Source organism: Chiloscyllium plagiosum, chromosome 6, assembly GCF_004010195.1.
Source record: "Chiloscyllium plagiosum isolate BGI_BamShark_2017 chromosome 6, ASM401019v2, whole genome shotgun sequence".
Lineage (NCBI taxonomy): Eukaryota > Metazoa > Chordata > Chondrichthyes > Orectolobiformes > Hemiscylliidae > Chiloscyllium > Chiloscyllium plagiosum.
In genome coordinates this window covers 83,693,956-83,707,932 of record NC_057715.1, presented here as the reverse complement: position 1 = coordinate 83,707,932, position 13,977 = coordinate 83,693,956, and the positions used below count along the sequence as shown (strand labels likewise).

At 38.7% G+C, this 13,977-nt stretch overlaps 1 protein-coding gene across 1 annotated transcript in view; it reads left to right on the top strand.

Annotated features, from left to right (window-relative positions):
- Positions 1 to 13,977, top strand: part of flt1 (fms related receptor tyrosine kinase 1) — a 185,789-nt gene that overhangs the window by 113,743 nt on the left and 58,069 nt on the right. Inside the window, exons 13-15 of the mRNA XM_043692014.1 lie at positions 5,009 to 5,320; positions 11,645 to 11,791; positions 12,964 to 13,095. Of these exons, the coding sequence (XP_043547949.1) occupies positions 5,009 to 5,320; positions 11,645 to 11,791; positions 12,964 to 13,095 (591 nt within the window). The remainder of the gene's footprint in view (positions 1 to 5,008; positions 5,321 to 11,644; positions 11,792 to 12,963; positions 13,096 to 13,977) is intronic.

Here is a 13,977-nt window from a genome sequence, read left to right as displayed (position 1 = left end):
CTCCCTCATAGCTCCATCGTTCCCTTTATTCAACAGAAATATTGTCACTTCCGATTGTACCCTCTCCCTCTCAAATTGCAGATTGAAGCTTATTGTATTATGGTCACTACTTCCCAATGGCTCCTTCACTTCGAGGTCCCTGATCAATTCTGGTTCGTTGCACAATACCAGTTCCAGAATTGCCTTTCCCTGGTAGGCTCCAGCACCAGCTGTTCTAAGAATCCATCTCAGAGGCACTCCACAAAGTCTCTTTCTTGAGATCCGATAGCATCCTGATTCTCCCAGTCTACCTGCATGTTGAAATCCCCATAACAACTGTAGTAACACCTTTGCAACAGGCCACCCATAACAACTGTAGTAACACCTTTGCAACAGGCCAATTTCAGTTCCTTATTCAACTTTTCCTGCATTTATCTATGTGTTTTCACAATAAGACCATCAGATGTAGGATCTGTTCCAGCATTCAATGAGATCATGGCTGATCTAATAATCCTCAACTCCACTTTACTGCTTGTTCCCTATAACCTTTGATTCCCTTAATAATTAAAAATCTGCCCATTGCAGCCTTGAATGTCCTGAATGACTCAGCGTCAACAGCTGACTGTGCAAGAGGGATAAAAATGTATTCAGATAAAGAATGAGTTAACATTGGTGTTAATGGGACAGCAGCGCAACCAAGCACAATGGAGGTCTCTCTGGATGAGCAATTATATTTTTGTCCCAGTCAAATCCATGGTATTTACCTCAAGGCATCAGGAGTGTTGTGTCCATTCTCTGCTGCTGGTATTTTACTTCTCAGTGTAGCTGTGTGTCAATTTTCTCTATGTCAAGATAAAAAGTGTGATTGAGTACAATGATGGCAGATGGAAGAACAGTTAGAGGTGATGCACAGACAACAGATGTCAGAGTATGAGCAGGAGGCAGGAAGATGTAATAATGATGGTCAGCCACCTTCTGGAATCTTTGTGGAAAGGGAATTTCAAAGTACTATTCAGGAGGGAATTCCAGGATTTCGATGCATTGTCAGGGAATGAATATATATCCAAGTCAGCATGATGTGCAACATGAAGAGGAAGATGGTAGTGCTAGTATTTCAGTGCATCTGCTGTTCTTGTTCAAATGGGTAATAAAAGTCATGGATTTGGCTGTCTTAAAAAAAAGAATTGCTGCAGGGCATCATATATGGTCGTTGGTTCAGAATGCGGCCATAGTGCAATTTGTTTGAGGGGATAAACGTTTCTGCTGCTGAATGATATGCCAATTAAATGGGCTATTTTATCCCAGATGGTATTGAGTTTTGTGAATTTTATTGGAGCTGCACTCATCCAAGCAAGTTGGAATATTCCCAGTAACACTTCTAACTTGTGCCTTTGAGATGGTGGACAATTTTAGGGAATCAGGAGGTGAGTTACCTCCTGTAGAATTTCCTGCTTCCACCTGCAGTTTGAACCGCAATACTTATGTAACTGATCTAACTCAGTTTGATAATACCCAGGTTTGGTTATAATACCACTAACATCTTGACAGACTCTCTCATTTTGGAAATGGGAATTGCCTGTCACTTATTTACTTGTCACTTTTCAGCACAATTCTGGGTAATGGACAGGTATTAGCCAAAAGGACACACATTGCTTCATTGTTTGAGGAATGGTCAACAGAACTGAACAGGAAACAATCATCAGCAAATCTCTCTGCTTTAGACCTTATAACAAATCAGGGCAGGAGTAGACCATAATGGAGGCAAGATCATTGATAAAACAGCTGAAAATTGTTGGGCCTAGGACACTGACAAAGAACTTGTGCAGTGATATTCTGGTGATGACATTGAAATGATTGGCTTTCAACAAGCATAGCGAATATCTTGTCTGCAGACATGGCTCCAACCACTGGAGAATTTTCTCCTGATTCCTAATTCCTTCAGTTTTGCATAGGTTCCTTGATCAAAATAATATCAAGGCAGTAAGAACCCGTGTCTTCTAAAATTCACTTCTAATGTTTGGGTTTAGAACAGGCTGCAATGGTGTCTGGAGGCATGGCCCTGGCAGAACCCAAACTGAACATGAGCAAGGAAGTTGTTACAAACTCCTTCCATCACTTTGCTGGTGTTTAAGAGTAAGCTGTTGGGATGGTAACTGCCTGGATTGGATTGGATTAAGTTTGACGTTCTTTATGTGGACAGGACAAACTTAAGCAAATTTCCACTCTGTTGGTAAAATTCCAGTATTGTGACTGTACTGGAAGAGCTTCGCTAGGACAGGAACTCAAATCTTCAACATCAGAGTTGGGATGTTGTAGGTGTCCATAACATTGATGAATCTTTGCATAGTTTACTGATATCATTTGGAATAAATCAAACCAACTGACTTCTACAATGGTGGTAACTGGGCAGGATGCTGAGATGGATCATTCACCTGCCATTTTTTCTTTAAGATGTTTGCAAAACAATTTAGCGGTATTGTTTGCACAAATGTGCTGGATATATTCTGAGTGAGGACTAACTTGCACTTGGCTATGGCTGTGAACACTCAGGTAGGATGTTCTGCTTCTGGTTCAGGCTGGGATTGCGTTGCAGGAAATAACACATGGGAGGTTTCCATCCACTAAAATTTACGGGTGGAAAATCACGAACTCAGCTTGTGCAATTTCCCAAAATGTTTTCCCAGTGTGTACCAAGAGTGAGGAAGTGGAAGTTCCCCCACCCAATCCACTCTGTAGGTTCCAAAAGAATGTTCATTTCTTTGGGATGCCAAGATCTCTTGATCCCTAAGAAACCATACCTCAAAGGAATCCAGCACTTTTAGAAAAGGACAAGAAAAATAAGAATTTTATGTGTCACCTTTGTGCATTGGCTTTAACCTGAAGATCAGGTATGGACCCAAAGTTACAGGACGGATGAAATAGTGTGACATGTAGGACAGATTTCAAATCCGGTCACTTGGTCTTCAGTGTTTGTTGTACTGTTGATCTTATGTTTTCATACAGAACAAGTTCTCAGCTTCCAGTTCATAGCCCTCCTTCTCTGCTGGCACTCAGCATGGCTGTGGGTGTGTTAGTAATTATTATGGGTGAGACAGGAACAGGACTGCCTTATCTCAGAGATTTTCCAGTGTCACTAAATGCATTTTGTTTTGAGATTCTTGATGGCGCTTGGCAAAGATAAACAATATCTTCCATCAGGAAACCTGTGAGCTATTTCCAGAGGAAGTTTCAAATCACTTAAGTAAATAAATTCCCTTTAAATTATTTCAAAGTGTGTTGGTTAGTTTGCAGGAAGATTGTCAAAAGCAATAGGGCTGTTGTTTTTTCCTTCAGTGAAGCCTGTTTCATAGTTAACCTAAAATCTGTGAATGGTCCAAACATACCAGCTTTTTTCTAAGTGTTGAACAAATTGATTCATACTATTCTTGGGTATAAGTCATGGGTTAAAATTCCAAAGGGTTGAGTTGCACTTCTGAATCCCTCAAAAGTATTTAAATTCTGTTTTTTAGCTTATATTTAAAACAGGCCATTAATTTCAGCTTGTAGATTACTTTGTCTACATCGACATCGTGATTTTCATTTAATGATGCTTTGTTTTCAGGATTGTTTAAAGCCCCTTTTTTTGTCACAATGGTCATATAATTGCTTTTTATTGATTCTCTTTTACATTTTTAATTGCACGAGGAGTGGATTAATTCAAAGCAAGTTGAATCACAAAGACATGTAAAACATAATTAACTCAATACAGATTTTTCACATCTCGTTATTATGAATAAATTAACCTAAAAAAAAGAATGGTATAAATGAACGATAAACAGTGGGAAAGAGTTACACCTAAGAGGCAATATTGAAAATGAAGCAACTGTACACTTGTACCCTGATTCCTGTTAGTTTTTGTATGATATTTGCAATACTTTCCATTTATATTTGCAGGTACAGTCCATTCCAAATGAATGTGCACCTAAATCTAAGCATATTTCTGTTCCATGCTGAAAACTCCAGCCCACCACCAGTTTTGTACAAACCTCCTGATCCAAGTCCATAAATTGCAAAATTCTGACCCTGGCATAAAATTATATAGTTTTATATGCTTCACTTTATCATGTAAACACAGGTCAAACACTGCCAAATTCCATCCACAGCAAGTTGCAAACTTCAGACATTTAATCACTTCTGTATCAGTTTATTTATTTTTGTTGTGAGTTTTCTGTTGTGTTTATGCTGAATTGCTGAATGAACAATTAAATGGCAGCAGTGGTGCAAAGGCTAGCCACTTGCCTATTTTTATCTGTAGGTTACAGGACTTCTTATCTGAGCGCAATCCTGATCCAAGCACAACATTTCTTGGCAAACTAGTCAAAACTTTATCAAGATACAACAGTATTATTGTATTATTCTTGTGTGTATTTAGAACTTGTCTCCTCTGCACACAAGCGTGCACCACACAAAGTATAATTATAGCATCTTCCAATGTGACCACATTTTTCATGAGTCATTATTAAGGCCTGCTATCACAGATACTGTATTAAAAACTGTTAGATTCTTTTTGAACAAAATATCGGGTCCATCATGATCTCTCCTTGCAATGATCTTATCTCTGGTTCTTGCTGATGTACAGGTATATTTTTGTAGGAAGCTCTGTTGAATCTGTTAAAGCGCCTTTCAAATTTAAAAGCTATTGCAGCCAAGTCTATTTCTTATCCTCAATTGACATTCTTTTGTAATAGGAATCTTTGGAAATACTTTTTGGTGGGAATGTGGTGAAGATTCGGTGGGGAAGACCTTGGCTGACTTTTGTCTTAGAAGTCCTAAACACTGTAGCTTACTACTGCAATCATTGAAATTAGCTAACTTAGATTTAGTTTGAGGATTAATATTAATAATACTCCAGGGCTTAGAGACTTGACTACCAGGTGAATTGACCAACTAGACCATTATAGCAGCTTTATTGTAATTTTAATTGTACTCCATAATGCTGATATTGAAAATGTCTATTTTATTGACCATGTGTTTTTGTTTGGCCTATTAGATATACCCAATGAATTTGGATTTGAGATTGGAGTGGAACATGATGCAATGCCTACTGAAGGTGATGACCTGATTCTATTCTGCCGAGCCAACAAGTTTTTATACTCTAACATTACCTGCCGTCTTCTGAGCAGGGACAATCATACAGTGCATCACCTCAGCATGAATGAGATAAACACCAAAGAATATTCAATAGCTTTGAACTTTACAATCAAAAGTGTGTCTCTGGATCAATCTGGAACTTATGAATGCACAGCCGAAAACATTATCACACAGAAAGAAACAATTCAGAGGCAGAGGATTTATATTAGAGGTAAGTATGTATGCAGTTCTTTTGGTGTGAATAGGACATAAACAATGCCAGTAGCTAAATAAAAAGGTTTTGTGACTGACTATCTGTTGAAAAGATTGTATGTTTGTCACTAAAAACTATTCTTAAAATAGACAACTTTACACTGGATTACTTTGGCATTGTATTTATTATGATGTTTATCAGTTATATACTGTTAAATTCACTGTCACCAAAACTCAGGGGATAATTGGTTGAACAATACTATTGTTGTTAATTCACTTAAACTCAGTTCTCCACAGAGATAGTTTGCAAAATACAAACAGAAATAGGAAGCTATATAAAAGATGATTCCTGAGGTTCATGGCATGCAATCCTGTACACCTGTAACTATCTCAGGGTGAAGTATCTATTTGTTAAAGGTGTTGAAACCTGTGATGAAACAACAGTCATGTTTTAAAACCAAAATGCTGCAAATGCTAGTAATTTTGAACTAAAGATTGAAAATGCTAGAAAACCCAAGCAGTCTGGCAGTAACAGTAGAGAGAAACAGTTTGTTTCAAGTTCAACATGACTCTTCTTCAATCACCAAGTTACAAAGAATAGTCTTTCATTTATTCATTCATGGGATGTGGAGATCACTGGCTGGACTAACATTTATTGCCTATCCACAATTGTCCTTGAGAAGGTGGTGGTGAGCTGCCTCTTGAACTACTGCAGTCCATTTTGTAAAGGTAGACCAACAATGCTGTTAGGAAGGGATTTTCAGGATGTTGACCCAACAACACTGAAGGAAGGGTGATATAGTTTCAAATCAGGAAGATGTGTGTCTCAGAGGACAACATGCAGAAGGTGCCATTGTCGTGCATCTGCTGCCCTGGGTCCTTCTAAGTTTTAGAAGTCACGAATTTGGAAGGTTGGAGGAGCTTTGGTGAGTTACTGTAGTGCCTTGTGGATGATACACATTGCTGTCAATGTGCACTGGTAGTGGAGATTCTCATTGTTTGAAGATATGGTACCAAGTGAGGGACTGCTTTATCCTGGATGGAGTTGAGCTCCTTGAGTGTTGTTGGAACTGCACTCACCCAGGCAAGATAGTGGACAGGCTTTGAGAGGCAATTGGTGAGTTAGTCATGGTTTTTTTTAATTTCAAAAATATACTTAGATATAAATATTATCTGTAAGTACATACAAAAGGTTCTAATCAGTTCTTTGTAGAGAATAAACTAACACTACATTGCAATTTGACATTCCTCAGAGCTTCCAGAAGGAGATGCATGATAATCTCTTCACCAACACAATATATGGTAGCGTACAGCAAATATGTGTGCATGAAGGATCTGTCAAACAGTATTTCCTTACTACCAGCCAAGCTATGTCTTCTGCTTGTTGAAAAGTTCTGATGTTGAGAGATTCTGCCAAATGGCTTTGACAGCCAACTCAGGGAACTCCTGACAGGATCAGCCCTCTTCTTTTTTCCATAGAGTCATACAGCATGGAAACAGATCCCTTCAGTCCAACTCGTCCATACTGACCAGACAACCCAATCTCACCTAGTCCCATTCACCAGCATATGGCCCAAATGCTTCTAAATCCTTCCTATTCATTTACCCATCCAAATGCCTTTTAAATGTTATGATTGTACCCACCTCCACTGCTGCTTCTATATAATATCTTGAGAATAATATTTCCTGATGGATTTGTGGTCAAAGCTGTTATTCATTGTTCATGGTAGCCCCCAGGATATTGACAATGGATGATTCAGACATGGTAATGCCATTGATTGTCAGAAGGCAATGGTTAGATCTTCCATTTTCGAAATAGTTATTGCCTGTTATTTGTGTTAAGTGAATATTAATTACCATTGGTCAGCCCAAGACCTTGATTTGATCATGTACTTGGACATAGACTGTTTCAGTATCTGGTGAACAGTGCTGAACATTATGCAGCAGTCAACAAAAATCCCCACTTCTGTCTTAATGATGGAGGGAAGATCATTGATGGAGCAGATGAAGGTGGAGATGATTGGCTTTGAACATTACCCTGAGGAACTCTTGCAGAGATGACCTGAGCTAAGATGACTGACCTCCAAGAACCATAATCATGTTTCTTTATGCCAGGCATGACAATGAGTGGAGAGCTTTCCCTGACTCCAACTGACTCCAGTTTTGCTAGGGATCTTTGATGACACATTCAGTGCTGCCTTCAAGTGGAGTTCAACCTGGAGGAGCATTGACCCATCAGCTGAGGAAAGATGGTAAATGGTAATCTGCAGGAAGTTACAACCCAATCTCACCTAGTCCCATTCACCAGCATATGGCCCAAATGCTTCTAAATCCTTCCTATTCATTTACCCATCCAAATGCCTTTTAAATGTTATGATTGTACCCACCTCCACTGCTGCTTCTATATAATATCTTGAGAATAATATTTCCTGATGGATTTGTGGTCAAAGCTGTTATTCATTGTTCATGGTAGCCCCCAGGATATTGACAATGGATGATTCAGACATGGTAATGCCATTGATTGTCAGAAGGCAATGGTTAGATCTTCCATTTTCGAAATAGTTATTGCCTGTTATTTGTGTTAAGTGAATATTAATTACCATTGGTCAGCCCAAGACCTTGATTTGATCATGTACTTGGACATAGACTGTTTCAGTATCTGGTGAACAGTGCTGAACATTATGCAGCAGTCAACAAAAATCCCCACTTCTGTCTTAATGATGGAGGGAAGATCATTGATGGAGCAGATGAAGGTGGAGATGATTGGCTTTGAACATTACCCTGAGGAACTCTTGCAGAGATGACCTGAGCTAAGATGACTGACCTCCAAGAACCATAATCATGTTTCTTTATGCCAGGCATGACAATGAGTGGAGAGCTTTCCCTGACTCCAACTGACTCCAGTTTTGCTAGGGATCTTTGATGACACATTCAGTGCTGCCTTCAAGTGGAGTTCAACCTGGAGGAGCATTGACCCATCAGCTGAGGAAAGGTGGTAAATGGTAATCTGCAGGAAGTTTTCTTGCCCATGTTGAACCTGATGCCATGAGACTTCATGGTGTCTGGAATAAATGTTAAGGACTCCCAGGGCAATTCCATCCTGACTTAGTCATACAGCACGGAAACAGACCCTTTGGTCTAACCAGTCCATGCTGAACATAATCTCAAACTAAACTAGTCTCACCTGTCTGCTCCTATTCCATATCCCTCCAAATCTTTCCTATTCGTGTATCTATCCAAATGTCTTTTAAACATTGTAATTGAACCTACATCCATCACTTCCTCAGGAAGTTCATTCCATACACGAACCACCCTTCATGTAAAAGATTTACCTCTTATGTCTTTTTTAAATCTCTCTGCTCTCGTCTTAAAAATGTGCCCCTGTGTCTTGCAATCCCCCATCCTCGGGAAAATAAACAACCATTAACTCTATCTCTACCTCTCATTATTGTATAAATGTATCAGGTTGCCTCTCAGCCCATCCAGCCTTTCTTTATAACTCAAACCTTCCATACCTGGCACCATCCTGGTAAATCTTTTCTGAACCCTCTCCAGCTTAATAATATCCTTCCTATAACTGGGCAACCAGAACTAGACACAGTAGTCCAGAAGAGGCCTCATCCAGATCCCATAGAACCTCAATATGACCTCCCAACTGCTGTATTCAAAGGAGCAATGAAGGCAAGTGTGCCAAATACCTTTTTAACCACCCTGTCTGTATGTGACGCAAATATGAAAGAATTATGTACCTGCACCTCGATGTCCCTCTGTCCTATTACTTTCTGTTGGATCTGTCCTGCTGGTGGGACAGGACATTTCCAGGGAATGTTATGACGTTGTTTGGGACATTGTTTGTAAGGTATAATTTCATGAATAAGACTACGTCAGGCTGTTGCTTGACTAGTCTGTGAGATAGCTCTCCAATATTGAGCACAAGCTCCCAGATGTTGACAAGGAAGACTTTGCAGGGTATGAATTTGCAGTTGTTGTTTCTGGTATATAGGTTGAATCCAGGTGATCTATCTTTTCTTTTTGTAACTTTTTTGTGACTTTTAGCAGTTTGGTACAACTGATTGACTTGTTAGGCCATTTCAAATGCAGTTAAGAGTTAATCTCATTGCTATGCATCTGGAGTTACATATCAGCCAGGCCAGCTAAGAAGGACAGATTTCCTTGCTTAAAGGAGGTCCATGTATCAGATGGGTTTCATCATTAGTCTTTTAATTCCATATTCTTTATTGCATTCAGACTCCACCATGTACTTTGGTGAGATTTGAAATTAGTCCTGGATGTTTGGTTTACTAATCCAGGGCATGATTTTGCATAAGTCAAAAGGGAAACATTTTCTGCTTAAAACTGGTACTTACCTTCAAATACATCATCACAGAATGGTAAAAAAGCATCCCTTATGAATAAGACAACAGTTATCTTTCAGAATCCATCATACTATAAAGCGAAAAATAACATAACTTTGGTAAACTGTTTATGAATACTGCCCAGAAATTCCAAGAACCAGGAAGGAACTATGGTGGGCATGTGCAGTATATGCTTCAGAAATCTCCTTGTAAATGAAAAATTATTTTTATCAATATGTTCATAAGATGACATATCAATGTGTACTTAATTTATTAATTAAGTTATCAGAAAATATATTATCAGAAAAAGCCTTTTTTCTCTTTCTAATGATTATCTGAATATTGAGTCACTGGTACTGGCAGTCTGGTGGAGATAAAATCTAGTGAGGATTGATAGCATTACTTCAACCTTTGTTAACTTGGCTCCTTTTCTGAACAGAACTCCTCCAATCCAGAAGCTGCTGCTGAAAGGTGACTAAAAACAGCAAAAAGAACATGCGACAGGGATTATTGTCATTTTATTTTAAACTGATTTTTAAAGAGTGTGGGTAAAGATACAATAGTTGTTCTTTCAGATGTGTTTATTACACACAGACTGCCCTTGTCACACTGCAAGACTCCACAAATTGTCTGTTTTTGTTTCCTCCTGTGTGCTTGTGAATCTTTATTATTTTACTAACAAATGTACACATTGTATCCGCTGTTAGGATTGCTGCTCAGAAGCATTATATTTTAGACCATGTTTGTTTTATTAATGAAACAATAGCAGCAGTCTTCAGCAGTGAGGGTTTGTACAGTTGTCTCAGAAATGTGTGGTACTACACTATGCCAGTTGGCTTTGTGACAAGCTGATTAATATGTTATTCCATTTTGCATCAGTTTAAAAAAAAGCAAGATTAATTGGCAGATTGGCAATTAGTTGCTCTGGCTTCATTTCTACGTGAATGTTATTACATGCTGGAAATCACGTCCCTCTTATCATCTTTTTGTTAAATGTATCTGAACTCTAGTGCTTAAAACGTGGTAGATAAAAACAAACTTTATAGTTCTGAACATTGTTGTGAATGAAAGCCTTCAGTAGCACGTAGTAAGGCATGTCCCATAAAAACATAGCTACTCATTTGAGAGAAGTGGAACTAGACTGACGAAATCCAAACAGTTTCTCGTGCTTGTGAACTTCTGAGCGGACTTCCTCCTTTAAAAAGTGGCACAATGCCCTGAAACTGAACTTATCTTTCACATGGGAATAGCTTTTGTGGAGGGTAGAAAGTAAACAATAGAATTTCCCCCCTTGATACCAGGTTCACAGGGAATATATTCTTGAAGGGGAAAACTGTAGGCAGTAATTGTGAAAGTTTCTGTGCAAAAAATTGGCACGTTTTTAATTATGTTCCAGGCATGTCAGTTTTACTTAAACCAAGCAAATGTACAAGTTTCATACTTACAAGTAACGTATTGATTCCCTTGCCCCTCTCTCTGCATAATTTTACAGGTGGCATCAATCTTTTTGGTATTATGCTTAAGTGGATACATAGTCCTTTCACAGTCACCACACTCATCACCTTCTCTTCGGCTTCAGAAAATGTCTATTTTCAAACTGGTCACTCTCTTTGTTTTGATTTTGTCCAGGGAGTAATACAAAATAGAACATCAACTGTTTTTAAATTGAGCATATCTGTACTGAAATACACACATTTTTTGATCCATAAATTTTTAAACCTCTTCTTTAATTTAAATATTGCCTTTTAAAGATTTATTTACATTTACCTAATTGAAGGACTTGCATTATATTCTTATTTTAACTTGGACACTGAAAATCTAGCATTCTAGGTGATATAATTTGCCATATATAATCTGAAAGGCAAGGCGCAATAACCTTCTATCAGAGGTATCATGTAAAATATTTGGCGTTCTTCATAGAAAATATATTTTGTAGTGTTATCCAGTACTACCTTTTTAACTTATGGCTATGAATTCTTCAATTTCAGCTCAGGAAGTCCCATATCTGTTGCGCAACCTAAGTAACCAAGAGGTGAATGTCAGTAGTTCAATTACTTTGGAGTGCCACGTAGAGGGAAGACCAATGCCACAAATTATATGGTACAAAAACAACCGGAGGTTACTTGTGGAATCAGGTGTGGTTTCTACAAAGGTTACAACTTTATAATATGGATCTGGGAATTAGTATTGTCGAGACCAGCGTGTGAATGCTCAATATATTTATAATACTCTTTTGATGCCTTAACCAGTCAAAACTAATATAGCCTTTCAACTTTATATTTTTAAATTTTCCAGCAATTATTTTCACAAAGTTGAGCAATATTATTAAAGTGATGAGTTTAGCTTTTGTGACTGTCATTAAAAAATTGAATATATAGAATACTGGCACTTTAGGGCCATGTTGGAAACTCAACTGCTTCAGAATTATGAAGCTATGTTAAAGATGGTTTTCACAATAATCATTTTGCTTCTTGTCTTTTTCATACTAAGTGTATTATTGCTTAATGTTTAGGATTAAATGTAATTGTTTTTCTAAGGTGAAATTCAGATTGGGGAAATGGTACAATGTATGAATAGCTCAAAATGCTGCGCCATTTAGGAAATGGATTTATGGCTACTGTTCCCATGCTGCGTGTTCATGGTATTGTCTATGAGTTAGCGTTTGATACTTTTCCCACAAGCTGGAGGAAATTGATCACTGAGTCACACCAGCGTACCTCCAACCCCTGGTGTACAACTGAAGTGATATGCCACTTAAGCCCCATTCTCACATGTAAAAGGAATGGGAATAGGAAAGAGCAATGAATTGGAAAAAAAAATTACAGTAGGCATTTTCAAAAGATACAGAAACCTGAGTTTTTTGCGTAACATGATGTGTTCTGGTTGAGCTGATAAAATAGCATGGTAATTTCTGAAATTCATCCACTAGCATGATTAATATTTTCTTGTTTTTGTTTCTGCTGACATCTTCTATGTCTATATAAAGCAAACAGCCAAAAATTTGATTGACTTTGAACTTAATTAATGCACCAACATACGGGCAAAACCACCCAAATCCGATACTATCTTTAACTCCTGAATGATTCGGACAATATCATTAAGAATAGACTAAATAGGAAGTTGTCTTTTTTTTCCCATAAAGACAGTGTTTTTATAGCAGTGTATCTGTATCATGCAGGATGTCATAGTATTAGATTGCTGTCTGGCTGTTCAGCGTATATCGAAGTAAATGGAACCTAACTATAAACAAGATAAGGCTGTGTGAAATACTTGAGTCTAATTTCTGTCACATATACTTCATACAAAGGTATTACCCTGGGACCAAGAAGCAAAACCTTAATTATTGAAAGAGTCAAAGAAGAGGATGAAGGTTTATATCAGTGCCATGCCACAAACAGGAAAGGGTTTGTGGAGACTTCTGCTTACATCACTGTTCGAGGTAATGTGCAGAAGATATGAGACATGTTAACTTCATTTTAAATGTGTTTTAATGAAACTACAAGTTATAACCCTTGCATCTAAATTTTATATCGTTTAGGAGAAACATTTTGGGAAGAATGCTACTTAAATATCCATCTCAGTAGCTTCACCTTATTTACTTGAGCTTCTGTACTGTGACTGATTTTTCATTGTTGATACTTTAACAACTATTTCTTTCAGATATTGAACTATTGGTAGCACGTTCTTATACTGGCAGCATTTTGGAGAGGAGGTAGAAAACAGAGAGTGAGGATAATTGGCATTCTCGCAGAGCGCTCTAGGGAACATCTCAGGGACACCCGCACCAATCAACCTCACCGCCCTGTGGCCGAACATTTCAACTCCCCCTCCCACTCTGCCAAGGACATACAGGTCCAGGGCCTCCTCCACCGCCACTCCCTCACCACCCAATGCCTGGAGGAAGAATGCCTCATCTTCCGCTTCGGAACACTTTAACCCCAGGGCATCAATGTGGACTTCACCAGTTTCCTCATTTCCCCTCCCCCCACCTTACCCCTGTTCCAACCTGCCAGCTCAGCACCATCCTCATGACCTGTCCTACCTGCCAATCTTCCTTCCCACCTATCCGCTCCACCCTCCTCTTTGACCTATCACCTCCCCACTTCTGTCTTCCTATTGTACTCTTAGCTATCTTCTCCCCAGCCCCACCCCCTTCCATTTACCTCTCCACCTCAGAGGCTCTCTGCCTCATTACTGATGAAGGGCTTTTGCCCGAAACATTGATTTTCCTGCTCCTCAGATGCTGCCTGACCTGTTGTGCTTTTCCAGACCCACTCTTATCTTGACTCTGATCTCCAGCATCTGCAGTCCTCACTTTTGC